The sequence below is a fragment of the Gobio gobio genome, assembly GCF_949357685.1.
Source record: "Gobio gobio genome assembly, chromosome: 20".
NCBI classification, from domain to species: domain Eukaryota; kingdom Metazoa; phylum Chordata; class Actinopteri; order Cypriniformes; family Gobionidae; genus Gobio; species Gobio gobio.
In genome coordinates, this window is record NC_137113.1 from 35,160,964 (window position 1) to 35,181,009 (window position 20,046).

The 20,046-nt window shown below is 38.0% G+C and overlaps 1 protein-coding gene across 4 annotated transcripts in view; it reads left to right on the top strand.

Annotated features, from left to right (window-relative positions):
• plekha1b (pleckstrin homology domain containing, family A (phosphoinositide binding specific) member 1b) overlaps positions 1-20,046 on the top strand; it is a 58,908-nt gene that overhangs the window by 16,636 nt on the left and 22,226 nt on the right. For all 4 annotated transcript variants that reach the window (XM_079801482.1, XM_079801484.1, XM_079801483.1 and 1 more), the window contains exons 2-8: positions 3,038-3,198; positions 8,784-8,840; positions 10,369-10,414; positions 12,805-12,902; positions 16,898-17,026; positions 18,579-18,716; positions 19,326-19,394. In XM_079801482.1, the coding sequence (XP_079657608.1) occupies positions 3,058-3,198; positions 8,784-8,840; positions 10,369-10,414; positions 12,805-12,902; positions 16,898-17,026; positions 18,579-18,716; positions 19,326-19,394 (678 nt within the window). In that variant the 5' untranslated portion in view covers positions 3,038-3,057. The remainder of the gene's footprint in view (positions 1-3,037; positions 3,199-8,783; positions 8,841-10,368; positions 10,415-12,804; positions 12,903-16,897; positions 17,027-18,578; positions 18,717-19,325; positions 19,395-20,046) is intronic.

Consider the following 20,046-nt stretch of genomic DNA (forward strand, 5'->3'; position numbering starts at 1 on the left):
GAGATCTGGTGACTGTGGGGGCCATTTTAGTACAGTGAACTACTTGTCATGTTCAAGAAACCAATTTGAAATGATTCGAGCTTTGTGAAATGGTGCATTATCCTGCTGGAAGTAGCCATCAGAGGATGGGTACATGGTGGTCATAAAGGGATGGACATGGTCAGAAACAATGCTCAGGTAGGCTGTGGCATTTAAACGATGCCAAATTGGCACTAAGGGGCCTAAAGTGTGCCAAAAAAACATCCCCCACACCATTACACCACCACCACCAGCCTGCACAGTGGTAACAAGGCATGATGGATCCATGTTCTCATTCTGTTTACGCCAAATTCTGACTCTACCATCTGAACAGAACCAACAGAAATTGAGACTCATCAGAGCAGGCAACATTTTTCCAGTCTTCAACTGTCCAATTTTGGTGAGCTCGTGCAAATTGTAGCCTCTTTTTCCTATTTGTAGTGGAGATGAGTGGTACCCGGTGGGGTCTTCTGCTGTTGTAGCATCTGCCTCAAGGTTGTGCGTGTTGTGGCTTCACAAATGCTTTGCTGCATACCTCGGTTGTAACAAGTGTTTTTTTCAGTCAAAGTAGCTCTTCTATCAGCTTGAATCAGTCGGCCCATTCTTTATGGGCCCCCTCTGACCTCTAGCATCAACAAGGCATTTTCGCCCACAGGACTGCCACATACTGGATGTTTTTCCCTTTTCACACCATTCTTTGTAAACCCTAGAAATGGTTGTGCGTGAAAATCCCAGTAACTGAGCTGATTGTGAAATACTCATATGGCCCGTCTGGCACCAACAACCATGCCACGCTCAAAATTGCTTAAATCACCTTTCTTTCGCATTCTGACATTCAGTTTGGAGTTCAGGAGATTGTCTTGACCAGGACCACACCCCTAAATGCTTTGAAGCAACTGCCATGTGATTGGTTGATTAGATAATTGCATTAATGAGAAATTGAACAGGTGTTCCTAATAATCCTTTAGGTGAGTGTATGTGTCGCTCCGTTGCTCTGATTGGTTGTAGGTATATCCAATTCAGTGCAGAGGCATTTTCTTTCCTAGTTCGGTTGAAACACGCCTTATAATCACAGCCCAACTGGAGCAGTTTCAGACTCATATTCTGACTAAAATTGAGTATGACAATGTCAGGCTAATAACTCTACATTTTAGCTAATAACTCCTCAACCGTGTGAGATAAAATCAAAATTATTTTTTCTTCCGAATTCTTGCTTTAACCCCCAACAATAGTAGCCTAAATTTGTATGATTATCTAAAAATATTATCTAACATTTCATTTTAATTTGTTAAAAAACTACTTTCTCAAACTGCTCTTAGGCTGTTTGTTCGACCTTAAACAAGCTTTCCACATGTCAGCTCTAGACCACGATGGCAAAAAAGAAAACGTATCAAAAGAATTTTGATTAATTAAACTGTTTAGCAGATACAATTTTGTGTATATTTTATATGTGTCTGTTATAACCCATTATGCCTGTCTTGTATGCGTAGTCCAAACTTCTCAAAACTTTGTAGAGAACAAGTAATTCTGAGCAAACATCCTTAGTTTAATGAATTTACACATATTGCATATTTTTGAGTCAGGAACAATGTGTTTAAAGTCCCCTTGTAGTCAATCATTTTATCCCTTAAAACTTGTCTTTGATCCCCAAAATGACATTTAAAGTTTTTTCCGGTGACATTTTTTTTTAATGTAACTCTTCACCCATGCTTCATTTAGTATACATGGACGGAACCATGCCCTGCCTCCACTCAATCACAAGAGCTTGTAGTCCTACCTACACATTCTTATTGAACAAAACATAAGTTTTATTAAATAAACTGGGAGCCATAAAAACAAAAGGCATGTATTTAATTGCAACTGTCAAAACAATCTTGAATTAAACACGACATCACAATATTTTCTGTAATGGTTCATAGCCATGAACTTGTTACTCAGATTTGGCTGTCATCTTGGGAGGATCAAAGAATAGAATAAAAATCTTCATAGGCGTTATTCGTGAAATAATTTATATGACTGTAGTATTGGATGACTGAGCACCAGACTCTCTCTCTCTCTCTTTCTCCTTCTCTCTCTCGCTCTCTCTCTCACTTACACACACACACACACACACACTATCCTTGCATGGCAAACAGTCTAGCCTGAATGCTAAATGCCTTTGGAGGGCACTTTTCAGCTCTACAAAACTCTAACAGTGGATGGTAAAGACGAAAAGAATAGGGAAAACATCCCTTTCTCTCAGAATTGTCTCTCAGTCCCTCACAGTCATACGTCTACATATTGTTATATTCTAAATAACTGGAATGAAACATAGTCTCCATCAAAAGTAAAGCTATACAGCTCTATTTATACATAAAGCTTTTGAGCTATTAGAGGCCGGCGGCTTGAGTGCTCACTGTATGTCAAGCTATTAGCGGTACAGTCTTTCAGCTTGAGACTTCCTACACTGGACGCAACACAGCAATGTTTCCAAATCCATTTCCGCATATTGAGCCCTGTCCGTACACACTGAAGATGTGTTCATTTAAATATCCTTATAACACATCAAAGAGCCATATAAAAAGGACTGACGCTGGCCACTAGATGACTGGTCCCACATTTTAAATATCTGTGGCATTTTCATCACTTTTGGTGGCTTTTTGTCCCCCAAGCCTTGGCTTATTTCTGACCCTGATGGTCATAACTTCTGCATTATTCACAGTTATCACAGTGCTATTATGTCATTTAGAGAGGCTGCAGGTAAATGGGAAATTACACCGTTTAAGTGTGCGTGCTTTGCTTCACAGCTTGGGTAATGTCACAATCAAGTCATTTGTATTCATACAGCTTCGTCTGACAGGGTTTTCATCAGCACTGAGGTCTGAAATGAAATAGGTGTCACTTCCATGGAGCATGACCATAAGTGACAGAAAATGGCAGACGCTTGCATACAAAGATGGCGAATTTATTTTCCTCCACCTCTTTCTCTACCCTTATTCTCATCTACTTTATAATGAGTATCATTTTCTTTGTGTTGCAGGGTAATGCTTAGTCTCAGAAATGCCGTACGTAGATCGTCAGAATCGGATCTGTGGCTTTCTAGATATCGAGGAAGTGGAGAACAGCGGCAAGTTTTTACGACGCTACTTCATTCTGGACACGTTGGAGGGCAGTCTGGTGTGGTACATGGATAACCCTCAGGTACCAAGCCATCTTCATCTCATTCACTCTGTCAGTGCGTCGCTAAAAGCAGTGGCTCCTAATTCTACGTCTGAAGGTCTTCCCTTGTTTTATCTCTCCTGTAGAATTTGTTACATATCAAATACGACAGTATGGTGTTCCTCAGGGGCTAGTCGTTGGCCCAGTTAAGTTTCTCATAATGTGTGTTACGATAACGTTGGGAATCAAACAAAAAATTATCATTATGTTTTTAAAAAATATCAGAACGGAATGATCATAATATTTTGTTTTTGAACATTCTTCTGCCTATGTGGACAAAAAAATTCAGTGGGTCAGAATTGGTGGCATTTTTAGTGAATCAAAAACACTGATTACTGTTACTAAATTAATAAACAGCTGTTACTGGATTAATCAGATGCACTTACTGAACTACTGAATCTTTCCCTCGAGTATTTCTTACTCAAAACGCGGAGGAAACAACTCTGTCAAATATTTAGAATTTGGACTGCAGAACCCATTTCAACCGCTAGCTGCCAATACTACATACTGCACCTTTACAGCTCTTGATTCTAACTTGTACTTGCCCTTATGAAAATTTACCATAGTTCTTGTAATTGTAATTTTTTTTTTAATTGTTAAGCATTTGTTACAATAAGGCTATAATTACAGATGAGACCATTGATGGCTCCTCAATAGGCCAGTTGACCTACACATTTAGAAACTATGGGCCAGATTTACTAAACAGGGAAAATTAGCATGAGAGCGCAATTCCAAAAAAAGCACTTTTATTTCCAATATGCTCTCATTCATGGCTGTTTTATTTAATTCACGTCAAGTTACATCTTTATTGGGACATGACGGATTGCGTGACTGCAAGTTTGTCCCAAGTTTAAACTACAGAACAAGAATTTATGTAATATATCTTATTTGTTCATATCATTTTTGCATTAATGGCATTTATCGGTGAATCTGATATTACAAAACTGTCTCTCAGAGAGTGCACGAGTACTACTGAATGCTTTAAAATTGTTGAATGTTTAAATTGACAAGTCATACATATGATAAACATAAAAATAACAATTCGATTACCTCACCCCTTTCCCCCTGCAAACTACGCCCCTGGATAGACATACTGTACACAATAGTTCTGCAGCTGAGCCACAGTTGACCTTTTTCAGCTATCATAGGTAGAATCTTGTTATGCAAAACATTTCCTCTCCTACACACCTTTTTATTATAGTTTTGAAAAGCATTAGTTTGTCAACTGTCAGCGCAGACGTTGCTGAAAGTGGCTGTGTTCACTTTCACTTCCCATGAGCCTCTAGGTGAAGGATATGTTCGTTGTGTCCTCTGGTTGACTTATAATCTCATGAAGTGTTTTGAGTTCATTGATCTGTCTTTGCCTCCAGACCACTTTAAACATTAAGAGCGAGCACAGTTACAGTGTATGTATGTGCATAAATGTATTTGCATCTGTGTGAGCCACACTTTGCTTCACTGTGTGCACCTTTTATGAGGGTGTGCACCTTTTATACTTTGCAATGTGAAAAATGAAAACTTTAGACCTATGTGAGCTTTCCATTATTTCTCATTCCAGAGAACATTTTGTTGAACAAAAACTGTGCAAACTGAGGGTTGTCATTGATATTTTTGGTTGGTTTTCCCAGAAGAGAGAACTGAACATTTGATACTGTATATTCTGCAATATTCTTTTTTTTTTTAATTAAATTTAAATTAAATTAAGGAATATACTTTTAGGAATATACTAATATAGATTTTAGATTTTGCATATACTGCAAATGGATGGATATATATATTTTCTCAGAAATTTCTCTTAACTTCCTCTGAAATTTAAATATAGATATATAGAAAGACACTCGAAAACCCTGCATAAATGTCATGTTTTGGTAACACTTTACAATAAGGTTCCATTTGTTAAAGCTGCAGTCTGTAAATTTTCTTTTTTTGGTTAAAAATGATCCAAAATACATTTTTTTACATGATCAGCCAGTGTAATAATGTGTTAAAATTTGAGTGGTACTGGTGGATTTCCATGGGAAATTCGAGCATCACAACGTTCGTCTTTGCATCATCATGTCACGTCTGTATACATAAAGAAGGAGTCCGGCTCATAGGCCATCGCATGTGAGGATGATGCAGGTGGTGGATCATTTATAGCCTTTTTTCAAGAAATTGAAATCTACTGTAATGCTAATACTTACTAAATACTAGGGGGTGGGAATCTCTAGGCACCTCACGATTCGATTCGATTACGATTCAGAGGGCTGCAATGCGATGATAAAACGATTATTTATGCATCTTTTTTTCTATACAGATTTTCTTTTTTCTCACTTGGTGAAAGCAAAGTATTTGTAATGACCCATAATGAATTTACTTCCAATATCTTTTATTAATAAAACAAATGGAAGTGATTTACAAGTCAACAGGAAGGTTACATTTGCCAGAATATGTCCCAACATTGCAAAAAACCAACAGAAAAGTGTCTGTAGCAGCATACTTGTTGTAAATTAATACAGACTTCAGCATATTCTGAAACACTGACATATAAAGTAATAACCAATCACTAATATAAAGTAATAACCTCCTGTTATGTGCAATGAGCAATATAATCCTTCAGACAACAAAATAAACATTTTGCTGTACCAAAATCACAGCTTTAATACAAAAATATAGAATTCTATACAAAAGTAGACTTCAGCATTTTCTGAATAACTAGTAACATACAGCTGCTCTTATACACAAATAGATAATAGAGTCTAAGTCTTATGACTTAAAACTAAATCCTGGGCACAGACATATTTTTTGCTGTATACCACAATCGAAAACAGCTTTTATGAAAAAAATATTTTAGTTTAGTTTGACTCAACTTGCATATAGTGGGGCTCTTGTCCAGGTCATTTTCCCCTTCAACTTCATAGAAGTGCTTCCATACGCTAGCTTTTAATGCAGATAATGTGGTTGGATTTCTCGCTCAGCTATCATGCGTCTCTGTTATGTGCACGCCACAGACGGTCCGGGTGCTGCACTTCCCGCGCTTCAGAGTTGCGCCTTTTGCGTTCCGTTAAAGGGTTAGTTCACCCAAAAATGAAAATTCTGTCATTAATTACTTACCCTCATGTCGTTCGACACCCGTAAGACCTCCGTTCATCTTCAGAACACAGATGAAGGTATTTTAGTTGAAATCTGATGGCTCTGAAAGGCCTCCATTGGCACAATGCACGGTACACTCTCAAGACCCTTAAAAGGTACTAAAGACGTCGTTACAAAGTCCATCTCACTACAGTGGTTCTACAATAACTTTATGGAGTGACGAGAATAGTTTTTGTGCGCAAAAAATACCCTAAATAACGACTTATATAATGATGAAGTTTTCAAAACACGGCATCATGAAGCTTCGAAGCGTCATGAATCAGTGAGTCGAATCACGATTCGGATCACATGTCAAACCGCCAAACTGCTGAATCGACTCGCTGATTCATAACGCTTCGAAGCTTCATGATGCCGTGTTTTGAAATCGTCATCACTATATAAGTCGTTATTTAGGGGTTTTTTGCGCACAAAAACTATTCTCATCACTCCATAAAGTTATTGTAGAACCACTGTAGTGAGATGGACTTTGTAACGACGTCTTTAGTACCTTTTAAGGGTCTTGAGAGTGAACCGTGCATTGTGCCAATGGAGGCCTTTCAGAGCCATCAGATTTCAACTAAAATATCTTCATTTCTGTTCCGAAGATGAACGGAGGTCTTACGGGTGTCGAACGACATGAGGGTAAGTAATTAATGACAGAATTTTCATTTTTGGGTGAACTAATCCTTTAACATTACTTTATCAACATAAAACGATTTTTTTGACATTTGTGAATCTATTCAGAATCATCTGCATCGCGATGCATCTTACTAAATACTACTAAATACACATAGTCATGCAATGCTGATGTTGTTAACATTTACAATTTGGGAACAAAGTATAACAATAATAATAATTTGCACGGTTTGATGTGATATGAGCCGTTGGTAGCACGATTTATTGTAATGCTTTTTCTCTCAGTTGGTCAGAACAAAAGTGGCAGACATGTTACTTGCTTGTTCAGATGACATTTTGCGGGGAAAATTCTTATTTTGGTCATACTTCCAAGATGTAGAAAATGTAATTCCGTAGTACAGTATATCCACACCGGTGCAGTGAGTGAATAACAGCCGCACATACTCCTGAAATCTGCGCTGAGGAGCCATGCCGATGCACAACCCACATAAAGATGATAATTCCGCAAATAACTGCAATTGCAGGTTTCAAACAGAGATGGCGACAAAGAGGCAAAACTTACGGACTGTAGCTTTAACATAAGTTAACTACATTAGTTAACATGAACTAACAATGACAATACTTCTGAGGCATTTATTACTCTAATACACTATTAGTTTACTAAAACATTTTAAAAATCAAAAGTTGTATCTGTTTATGTTATTTAATGGACCTGAACTAACATGATCCTGTGAACAGTTGTATATTTATCTACTAATGCTAACAAAAGCCCCTTTCACACAGAGATTCTGGAAAATACCCTAATAATGTGTCCCAGATTTGTCCCGGGATCGTTTGATTTTTGGTTCATTCACACTGCAAGTGTTTTCCCGGAATCTGTGTGTGCGTGTGTTCACACACATCCCGTAAAGATCCTGTAAAGACACGTGACATCGATGTGACGTGTAATGTTGCCGCAGAGAGAGCGAAACTATGACATTCCCCTTATGGCATTGATTATGGCTTTTGTTCACACAATGCACATAGTTTCTAGGTCCCCATTCCGGGATCGATCCCGAAATCAATCCCGGCACATGTTTCCGTTCACACAGAAGGCACCTGCAATTTTATGGCAATTTTCCGGGATCAACGGATGAGAGTGGCTAAAGATTATTAAATGCTGTAACAAATGTATTGTTCATGGTCTGTTAATGTTAATTCATTTACTAACATGAACTAATGGGAAGTTATTTGTAAAGTGTTACTCATAATTTTCAAAATACTGAAATCAGATTTGGTAGCATAATTCTGCAAACAATTTTACTCTTGTTTAATGTGTTTTTTGGGAGTTGGGTCAGAGAGAAAGCTTGATATTAACTACTCTGATTCTCTCAGTGTCTTATTGTCATTTTTCTTAGAGTAAAAGCGAACTCTGGTGGAGTTCTCTAAGAAGGAGCTCGTGTCAGGACCTGTCTCTTTTTATTCTTGATATTCTTTCTTTGTTTATTTTAATGAATTCCCTTTTTTCTCCTGGCTGCTGCAGGTTCTGTACCAATCACTTTATCTAAGACTCAGTCAGTAGCCCCAGCCAGCATCTTTTATTGATGCCACGTCTGACTTTGAATAATTTACCTCACTGCATCTGTAGATGTGTGTTAAAACTTTCATAGACCAGTGTGCAATTCTACAACTTTGTAGAAAACCGTACACTCGCCACAAATGTATTCTATCCACGTTTGTTTTCATATACTTCTCGAAACAAACTCACTTCTCGCATCGAGTTTGTATCATTTTATATTAATAATTTCAGTTTTAATTACTTCAACCCTCTCTTTCTACAGAATCTTCCAGAACGAACAGCCAACGTCGGCTCCCTAAAACTGACATACATATCCAAGGTTTGTTATTTCTGACCAGTGCTGACTATTTATTACCTACATTATATTCACAGACATGAATGACACTACAAATTGTGCAGAAAAAGTGTGCTATGACTTTTCTACGTGTTCATATTCATCATTTTCTCCTAGAGATAAAATGAGTCGCAATCCGCTCTGAACCGACTGCCATGAGGAGGTTCACTCTTATGTATAATGAAACATTTTTTTCTATACAGTTAAATGATTCTTCTTCTGAATGTGTGTGAATGTACTGGGATGAAAATGAAAGGGGTCTTGGAGCAAACATTTTTCCACAGTGAACAAAATAAATTCAAGATAAGGGGTCAAGAAATGTCCCTGTAGTATTAAACAAAATGTATTACAGCTGTCGCGATTAAAGTGAGATGTGAAAATGAATGAAAAGTGTTAATTATGGCATCAGAGTATGTGAGCGGAGTGACCATTTCCCGTTCCCCGCTCCACTCCTCGCTCACTGATATGAGAAACACCGCTCCGTCTTCGCTCCGAGGAAATTTGCGGCTAAAGTAGTTAAGTAAGCTCTGAAATATCACAACAGGTCAGTTTATAACATATATTAAATGAAAAAACAAAACAAACAAAAAAACAATAGGATATAGTTTCAATGTAGTTTGTTGTGTTTATTGCATTGCAAATTTAGTTTGGAAAGATGAAAATAGTAGGCTACGTTTTCATCAGTTATTTTATCTACGGGTCACTACATTACAGATTTCTGCTCATTCAAAATCAGATAGATTGGCTCTAACTGTAAGCAGATAAGCACTGTAAGATTTGTTTTCGAATGTATTAGAGAGATTGATTGCTACCTGTTTGAAATGTGCTTTCACCCGATCATATTCAATATGTAGAAGGTACAAAAAATTCCTTGAACTATAACATTCTGCTCATGTCCATCGCCGTCATCATAATCTTTACATTCTTTCTAATTTGAGTGATCCATTTGTATCAAGCTAGTTAAATGTGTTTAAAGTGCGAGTTCTGGCTAATAATGCAATTATATTATGGGCCGTTGGCAAGAAATGTACTCGTGATGGAGCGGTAGTGGAGTGCTCTTGGAGCGAGTGAAAACCACGACGCTCCGACTTTTAAAAAATCCACTCCTCACTCCATTCAAAATCACGCCGCTCCACTCCTCGCTTCGCTCCCACTACGCTCACATACTCTGTGGCATTACATTTAGATCTACTCACGTTACATCAAAGATTTCCTTTTACGCATATTTTTGCAGCGTTGATTGATTGAATTAATTGATTTAAAATGAAAAATTTGACTATAATTAACACAACACAGATACATTTTTTAAAAGGTTTTTATTAAAAAAATGCCCTTACAAAGGTAAAAAAAACAAAAACATTTCAGTCAAATATTACACCTTAGTACACATACAAACAGATTTGTCCTTTAGGGGCATAATGTTTTCATAGTGGAAAATGATTTAGTGCACCTTTAAAAATGTGTGTGCATGTGTGTACAGTGTTATTAATCTGCTCTTATTTTGTCATTAAAGGTTAGTGATGCCACCAAATTGCGGCCAAAGGCGGAGTTCTGCTTCGGTGAGCAAGCGATTCTCTCTCCGTGTTTCTCAGAGGATACTGTATGCAGAAGAAAGGGCGACCAGAGGGCATGTTAGACCATGATCCCTGACCCCAGCTATTGTTTCTGAGATCAGAGCCAGAGACACATACCCCCGGTTTCACAGACAATGCTTAAGCTAATCCTAGACTAAAATGCATGTTTGAGCTATTTTAGCTGAAAGAATCTTGCACTGACAAATCTTGAAAAATGTCAGTGGCATTGTTTTGTCTCAAGATGCACACCAGTAATGTTTTTTTCTTGGGCACGTTTATAAAAGTTACTTAAATATCCTAATTGAACTAAGGCCTAATCCTGGCTTAGTCTAAGCCCTGTCTGTGAAACCGGGCCTTGAAGTTTTGATACTTAACCCGGCGGAGTTAGACTGGAGGCCACTGTCAAGTGTGTTTGAGACATCGTATGTGTGTCAGAAACATAATACATAATACTAAACTTAGTCACATGTTGAGTCTCCTAGTGTGAAGTGTTTAATATTAGCAGCCGTTCACATAGTACATGTTTTTGTATTCCACTGTGCTGCTTTTCTTGTATTTGACCGTTGTTCTTGCGTCCTTTTGTGTTTTTTTAAAAAACATTTTCCATTCCACTGACATACGTCTCAAAGCAAAAGCACAATCTGTGTGAACTCGACCTTATTTCGACCTTCCTGAAGTGATTTAGCTTCAATGGAAACTAATGTTAACTACACTATTTGCCAAAAGTTTTGGGACGCCTGCCTTTACATGCACATAAACTTTAATGACATTCCATTCTTAATCTGAAGGGTTTAATATGGAGTTGGCCCACCCTTTGCAGCTATAACAGCTTCAACTCTTCTGGGAAGGCTTTCCACAAGGTTTAGGAGTGTGTTTATGGGAATTTTTCCCATTCTTCAAGAAGCGCATTTGTGCACTGATGTTGGACGAGAAGGCCTGGCTCACAGAGTCCACTCTAATTCATCCCAAAGGTGTTCTATCGACTTGAGGTCAGAACTCAGGATGCAAGCCAGTCAAGTTCCTCCACACCAAACTCGCTCATCCATGTCTTTATGGACCTTGTTTTGTGCACTGGTGCGCAGTCATGTTGGAACAGGAAATTGCCCAAAATGTTTGAAATTGCCCAAAATGTCTTGGTATGCTGACGTATTCAGCTGACGAGTTCCTTTCACTGGAACTAAGAGGCCAAGCCCATCCCCTGAAAAACAACCCCACACCATAATCCCCCCTCCACCAAACTTTACACAGTCAGGTAAGTACCGTTCTCCTAACAACCACTAAAACCAGCCTCTTCCATCAGATTGCCAGACAGAGAAGTGTGATTCATCACTCCAGATAACACGTCTCCACTGCTCTAGAGTCCAGTGGCGGCGTGCTTTACACCACTGCATCTGATGCTTTGCATTGCACTTGGTAATGTAAGGCTTGGATGCAGCTGCTTGGCCATGGAAACCCATTCCATGAAGCTCTCTACGCACAGTTCTTGAGCTAATCTGAAGGTCACATGATGTTTGGAGGTCTCTGTAGAAAGTTGGCGACTTCTGCGCACTGTACGCCTCAGAAGGCGCTGACCCGCTCTGTGATTATATGAGTTGCTGTTTTTCCCAATTTTCCAAACCACTAACACTTGACCATGCAATATTTAGTAGTGAGGAAATTTCATGAATGGACTTATTGCACTTGTGACAACCTATCACGGTACCACGCTTGAAATTACTGAGCTCCTGAGAGCAACCCATTCTTTCACAAATGGTTGTAGAAGCAGTCTGCATGCCTAGGTGCTTGATTTTATACACCCTTGGCCATGGAAGTCATGAGAACACCTTCATTCAATTATTTGGAGGGGTGTCCCAATACTTTTGGCAGTATGATCTTCACTTGTCATGGGAAAATCCATACTTTTTTATTATGTAGTAAGACAGTATGGCAGAATTATGGCATGCTATTATGTTGTAACATTTGAGTCTTGATATCACAAGTGATTTAATTAGCTTTTTTTGCATGCCCGTATTAAATGAGTTTTATGTGTGCTGGGTCTGCAACTCTGAAATGTGTTTAGCACCACATTTCAGTTTTACTTCATTTTATATATCAAGTTAAGCTAAATGAAAATGAGAAATTTTGCTACTAACCCTGGTGGGCAAGTTTGTTAAACAGCATTAACAACATCCGAAATGAACCACACTTTGCTGTCAAATAAACCCAGGTGCACTCTAAAAGTGCTAGTGTGAAGCACCATTATTCAGGCCAAGAAGTGCACACTTAAAAGAGGAATTACTGTCTGACCGACATGTTGCCCAATACATAATGCCACAAGAATGTAAATATATCAACACCTCCAGATTGTTTAAATATAAATCTGTGTCTTCCCACAGTCATCAACGCTGGAATGAGGAAGTTTTACTTGCAGGCGAATGATAAGCAGGATTTAGTGGAGTGGGTCAGTGCACTCAACAACGCCACCAAAATCACAGTGAGTCCCTGACCTTGGATCAGATTCCTCTTACTTACCAGCGGTACGTTTCCCATACAATGATGTAACTCACTGCTTAACCTTCATAGAATGATGCATACAGCACGACTGTTACATGATTTATGTATAATGAGTGGTTCCCTACATTATTACAGGAGGGCGGTACAGTAATCACATGCCGTTTTCTAGAGGTTTTCTTTGTGCAAACATCCAAAGTGCGCACACAGAAGCTGCCTCACAGACAGAGTGTGAATAGCTCACTGAATTGAGTTCTCTTTCAAGTCTTCTTTCAAATTCATACAAAATTATGTCAAAATACCCATATAGGCAAGTATCCTTGTGAAACATAGTCGGTTGTGTTGCACAAGGATACTTGCCTTGTGAAAGGATACTAGTGAAAGGGGCAGCAGCCTAATAAGACTACTGCTGTTTTTGTCCTCAATGTTAATCTAAAAACAAAAGACAAAGAGAAAATCACTCACTGCTCTTGACATTTAAATACATTTTAAAAGGCATAATTAGGCATGAAAATAAGTGAAGGAAATATCTTACTAATTTGATTCATATTCTTTTAGTTTCTATACCCAATATTTAAAAAAAAAAAAAATACAGGAAAATACAGGTCTCGGTACTTGGTTTTGGCAAGTACTAAAAATAAAAGTATCGGTTTCAGATTCGTTCTGGAAAAAGTGGTATCGGTGCATCCCTAGTATGTATATATGTATGGAGTAAAACTGATCTCAAATGCCAAAATTTGCTTTAGAATTAATTGAAAAGCAGTGAATTGTTATTGACGTAAATGAAATCAGCTCACACCCCTATTAGCTGTTTTTACATTGACCCTAAAATTACAAACCCTGTTTGTAATCAGACTAGTAGCACAGTCGGAATAAAAAAGTCAAGTGTAACCCAAGCGGCAACCTCTCCCAGTTTCTCTTGAAGCCAATACGGAAGTGACTTAAACTGCAATTCATCGACTGGCCGCTAGGGACAGGCTCCAAAAGAGAGCAGAATCTCATTGAGCCCCATGTTAAAATGCTTACAGCCTGGAACAAATTGTAGTTTTGGTCTATATAGCTAATTTTGCCCTTCATGACAACTGTGAGGGGGGAGAATTTTTTTTATAACTCATTCGTTTACATTATATAAAGCCTTAAAGTTCTGCATAATTAAGGGCATGGTCACTTTGAGTGACAGCTGGATTGTCGTTTGTTTGATGTCTGTTAGTCATCACGTCACCTCAGCTCCACCCACGTCCCGCCTCCTTGCCCATTTTCATTTATGTTATGTTATTTCAGTTAGTCGGGTGTGGCACGTGGTGACGCGCTGCCAAGATGGCAACGCCAGCTCGACCCTACTTTATGCTTCAAAACTGCTCTTCAGAATCCAATGGGTGAAGTCACCAACACTACGTCCATATTTTTGTACAGTCTATGGTGTAACCAGGCCAATCGAAATTAAAATTCCAATTATAAGGGGTGATTTAAACCTTTTCTAATCCATTTGATAGGAAATAATCAGATTGGAAACTGAAACTGAAAAGTTCTGCACCTGTGCAGTTACAGAAATGGTGTAATGACAGATGACATGCAGAACAAGCTGTTGTTGAATTCAGTGTCGTGTCATTCTAAAATTCTAAAAGTCAATATTGGCTTAATCATCTTTTTGCAAACACGTTAGTACATGCTGCATGCATAATCAGAATATTCAAAGTGGACAAAGTCAAATCATAATTTCCATGCTGCTAATACCATGGTTTTGAATGTTAATGGCAGTGTTATGATGCATCTTTTCACCACTAAATGCTAAGATGTTAAGATGATTACAACTGACGGTTTGTTTTGGGTCAGAGCCAGCATGTGTAGTGATGGTGTATTGATCAGTTGAAGTGTTTTTAGCCTAAAGGCAGTAAATGATTAACTGCCATCCCCACAGATGCTTCTTTACTGTCAGTCGATGTTTACTAGCAGGTGGTTTATCACTGTATCTGCTGGACCAGGACAAATTATTCATTTAACAGAGGAAAAAATCGAGTTTTATCTAGTCTAAATTTCAGTATTTTTATTCCAATAACATAAAAAAAGCATTATAAACTTTGCTAAATACTATTATTCCAGAACACCAGGATAACAAATTGGGATCTCTTATGCTCACGAAGGCACAGTATACAGTAATACACAAAGATACAGTAAAAACAGTAATATTGTTAAAATGTTGTTCAAATTCTAGTTTAATATTTTAAGGTGTAATTTGTTCTTGTGATGGCATAACTGAATTTTCAGCAGCCATTGCTCAAGTCTTCAGTCAAATCCTACACAAATCATTCTAATATTCTTATTTGGTGCTCAAGAAACATATTATTATTATCAGTTGAAAACAGTTGTGTTACTTATTATTTTTTGGAAACCTTGATACAGCATTTATTCTTAAATAGCTTTTTTGAAACATTATAAATGTCTTTACTGTCACTTTTGAACAAATGAATGTGCCCTTGCTCTTCAAACTTTCTGTGTTTCTTGTTGTGTGTAGCACCTACAGCTCTGCAGATTCTTCTGCAGAATCCCAACAAGCAACTGAAGTTTATTTTCACAAGCTCCCTGGTGATTTCAGTCAAATTCAAAAAGTTTGAGTGACACATGACCGTATAGATTGTTTTGTGAATCTGTAACAATGTAATGCAGCTTTACAAAGAAACTATTGTTATTGAAGGATGGAACAGTTGGTCATTATATATATATATATAAATATATATATATATATATATATATATATATATATATATATATATATATATATATATATATATATATATATATATATATATATATATATATATATATATATATATATATATATATAATATATACACACACATATATACACCGATCAGGCATTACATTATGACCACTGACAGGTGAAGTGAATAACACTGATTAGCTCTTCATCATGGCACCTGTTAGTGGGGGGCTGGAGGGATATTAGGCAGCAAGTGAACATTTTTTCCTCAAAGTTGATGTGTCAATGACTGTGTCAGAGCATCTCCAAAACTGCAGCTCTCGTGGGGTGTTCCCCAACTGGCGACAGGGTCATGGGCAGCCAGGGCTCATTGATGCACATTGGGAGCGTTTTCTTTTGCATCACGTGGATGGCAGGCTTACCTGGGGAACACATGGCACCAGGATGCACTATGGGAAGAAGGCAAGCCGGCAGAGGCAGTGTGATGCTTTGGGCAATTTTTTGCTGGGAAACCTTGGATCCTGCCATCCATGTGGATGTTACTTTGACACATACCACCTACCTTAGCATTGTTGTAGACCATGTACACCCTTTAATGGAAACGTTATTTTCTGGTTGCTGTGGCCACTTTCAGCAGGATAATGCACCCTGCCGCAAAGCAAAAATGGTTCAGGAATGGTTTGAGGAGCACAACGAGTTTGTGCTGAACAAACAAGTCCGAACCATGGAGGCTCCACCTCGCAACTTACAGGATTTAAAGGATCTGCTGCTAACATCTGCTGCTTGGTTCCAGATACCACAGCACAGCTTCAGGGGTCTATTGGAGTCCATGCCTGGATGGGTCAGGGCTGTTTTGGCAGCAGAAGGGGGACCAACACAATATTTACAAAATATTAGGAGGGTGGTCATAATGTTATGCTTGAATGGTATATATATATATATATATATACAGCTCTGGAAAAAAATTTGAGAACACGGTCTCTACATTTTTTCCAGAGCTGTATATATAATCCTTTGGGTTTTTTCCCAATCCAGAATCCATTCATTAAAATTTTAAAATATGGTTATTTTTGAGCACATTTTGGGCAGGATATAAATTGTATATGGACTCCAAATGGAATGGTTTGACCTGGAATTGATTGCCCTTGTCTATGCTTTGGGAATTAAAAATACTCTTAGATCTCATATAAAGATAATGCCGCTTTCTCACACAGGTTTGTTCATTTATACTGGTTTGTGTTTCCTCTGTTCTTCTCCAGGTGCCAAAGTCAGGCGAGCAGGTGGCTCCTAATACAGCAGAAGCGTGTGTGGACACACCGGGTGTCACAAAACAAGTGTCCTACAAGACCGAGATCATCGCTGGAGTGCCCATCATCACCACCACACAGGTCACACAGCAGCCTTTAACCCCATGACATACAGTGGTGGTTCTACATTGAATTGCACCCTGGGCAAGACCTCCTTCGAGCGGTTAACGCCTTATTCTGCATGACCACATTGTACATCCCTTATCATACCCAGGAAAGTAGCCAGGTTTATAATCACAGAGATCCCAAATGTGAGGTTAGGGGGGTTCTGAAGGCCAAAAAATTTGATAACAATAGCTTGAAAACCATGTCAGTGGGCAGAGATTTTCATCAGTGAAGAAAGTAGTAAACATATGGTTAACTGATATTTATATGTTTTATTAATCATTTTCGTAGACACGTTAATTTATTGAAGGCTACCAGGAAAGCTAGGTAACTAAGTTTATTAAATAAATTCACAATATGCACACATTCATTACTAATCTTAAGCCCAATACAGGCTGAAAAAACCAGAGCTTTTTTATTTACTGAATGCTACAAATGGAATTATATTTATTTACAATGTACACATTCATTAATCTTGCCTGATCTGGCTTTGTTAGTATTTGTTAGTTTGTTAATATTTCTTTGTTTGTTAATTACATTATGAATCACATTACATAGGCCTATTTTCAATTAAAAATTGTGAAATTAGACAAAAGTTTATTCATTTGCCTGAATATTTTTGTAATTTGTTCAACATTTCTGACTTGAATAAGGAGATCAAAAATGAAATGTGTCGAGACGCGCTGCTAAAATTCGCGCCTCATCAGCTTCTGTGTGAACATAAAGCCCGCCTACTCTGATTTGATTGGTTTTCTCAAATATTTTGACATTGACGAGTGGTGACAGACCATTGCTCAGATGAACACGTACCTCTGCTTCTGGGAGAGACCCAGAGGTGAACTGTTCCCCTCGCCCCCTTCTCACACACACAACCAAAGTGCACGGCACCTTCTCAGCAAGCAGGGGCACCTGCAGCTGCAGACTGTGCAGAGGGCGTCAATTTACCAATTCCCCACTCGGTGAAATGATAGAAAACCGCTTCGCGGCGCAGAGGATTATTTGTTTTTTTAACTGCTCGTGCCGCCCCCATGTGTCATGAAAAAATGCCGCCCCGGGCAACTGCCCGGTTTGCCCATGCCCAAAACCGCTACTGATGACATATATCACATAGTTTATACCAGGGTTATTATCGTTAACTAAAACTATTAAAAACATTTGAAATAGAATAAAATATAAACATTAAATAAGTTTAATTTAAACATGAAATAAAATTATTAACTGGAATTCTAAAAATGTAAAATAAATTAAACCTAAAAAGCAAAAAACTAATAAATTGACAAAAGCACATGAAAACAACAAAAAATAAAATATAATTCAAAATATAAATAAAACTAAAATAAAAACGTTATTAAACTTGAATAACACTGGTTTATACTTAAAATTAATGATTTGCACATTCGTATACTTACTATATACCTAATGTATTCATATTTGTGTTTTTTGTTGTATCAGTACTGAGGTAGCTAATGTAACACATTTGAATAAAAAAAGATGGATTTTTAATATTTTGCATTGCACTGACTCTCAGGAAAAGGGCGAAGGTCAGAATGGTGCAGACAGGAGTGGGCTGAGGAAACCTCATGGTCCGCTGCCGTATTACCTGAGCCGGAGTAACCAAGACCAGTCGGTCATAAAAGCCGGATATTGTGTCAAACAGGGAGCTTTGGTAAGTAAAAAGTGCAGAATGCATGAAATGATGATGTGCCATTAACTCCGTAAACTCTGACATACTAAATAGTTTATTAAATATTTAGATTAAATAAATTCTGACTTTATAACATGCAACTGCGACTTTATATCACATAATCATGACTTTATAACACGTAATTGCAAGTTATAAATTCAGAATTGTGAGGTATAAACTCGATTATTAGAAAAAGAGTCTTTTTTTCTCAGAATTGGACTTTCACAATTGTGACTTTATACCACGCAATTCTGACTTTATATCTCACAATTCTAACTTTATAACTCGCAATCGCAAGTTTATATCGCAATTGTAATATAAAAAGTCGCAATTATCTTTTAAACAGTTTTATTCTGTGGCGGAAACAAGCTTCCATATCAAGGTGACATTTTTAGAATGAAACGAAAAAGAATCTTACTTGCTAAGAAAGTATAAACTATCAAAAAGCTCCTGATTGTGTGGATTCTTATTAAAACAACTGGGTCCAAAATTAACACCTGTCATGTGTCAAATGCATAATCATACTGCCTACATGCCTTTAAATTCTGTTTATAGTTTTTATAACTGAGGTGTCTTTTTGTCTTTCTGTAGATGAAAAACTGGAAGAGGAGATACTTCATGTTGGATGACAATGCACTCAGCTACTTTAAATCAGAAATGGTCAGTCTCTCTCTTGCTACCTCCTCCTCCATGTCTCAAGAGCCCTGCGTCCTTGAATGCTGCTAGAACCCATTGACCTGTTTGACTCTTTGTTTCCATTGTGTTTTGCACCTGTGCGTCCGTGAGCCCGTCTGTAAGCTCCCATCTGATAAGTGAAAGTCCGGCCTGTGTATTGTTCATGCCATCTGATCCTGTGTCGAATCACATTTCAGCAATGAAGCATATTTTCATATGTGTCCCCAGAATTAGACCAGTGACTCATGTGGGAGTGAAAGTCTAGTGGAGGCTATAGTGTGTAAGTGTGTGTGTGTGTGTGTGTGTGTGTGTGTGTGTGTGTGTGTGTGTGTGTGTGTGTGTGTGTGTGTGTGTGTGTGTGTGTGTGTGTGTGTGTGTGTGTGTGTGTGTGTGTGTGTGTGTGTGTGTGTGTGTGTGTGTGTGTGTGTGTGTGTGTGTATATGTGCGCATACGCGTGCTTGAGTGGTTGTTTGAACTTGTTCTCAGTGTTATGAATTCCTCTTGCTATGTTAACAGTCAGTCAGTGTCTAAACATGTCTGCAGTAGTGGCGATTGCTGTAGGACTACACAAGAAGCACATCTCCCTTTTAAATTTCCTCAGAATGTTGTTCAACTTATAATTATATTTAGAAACAAA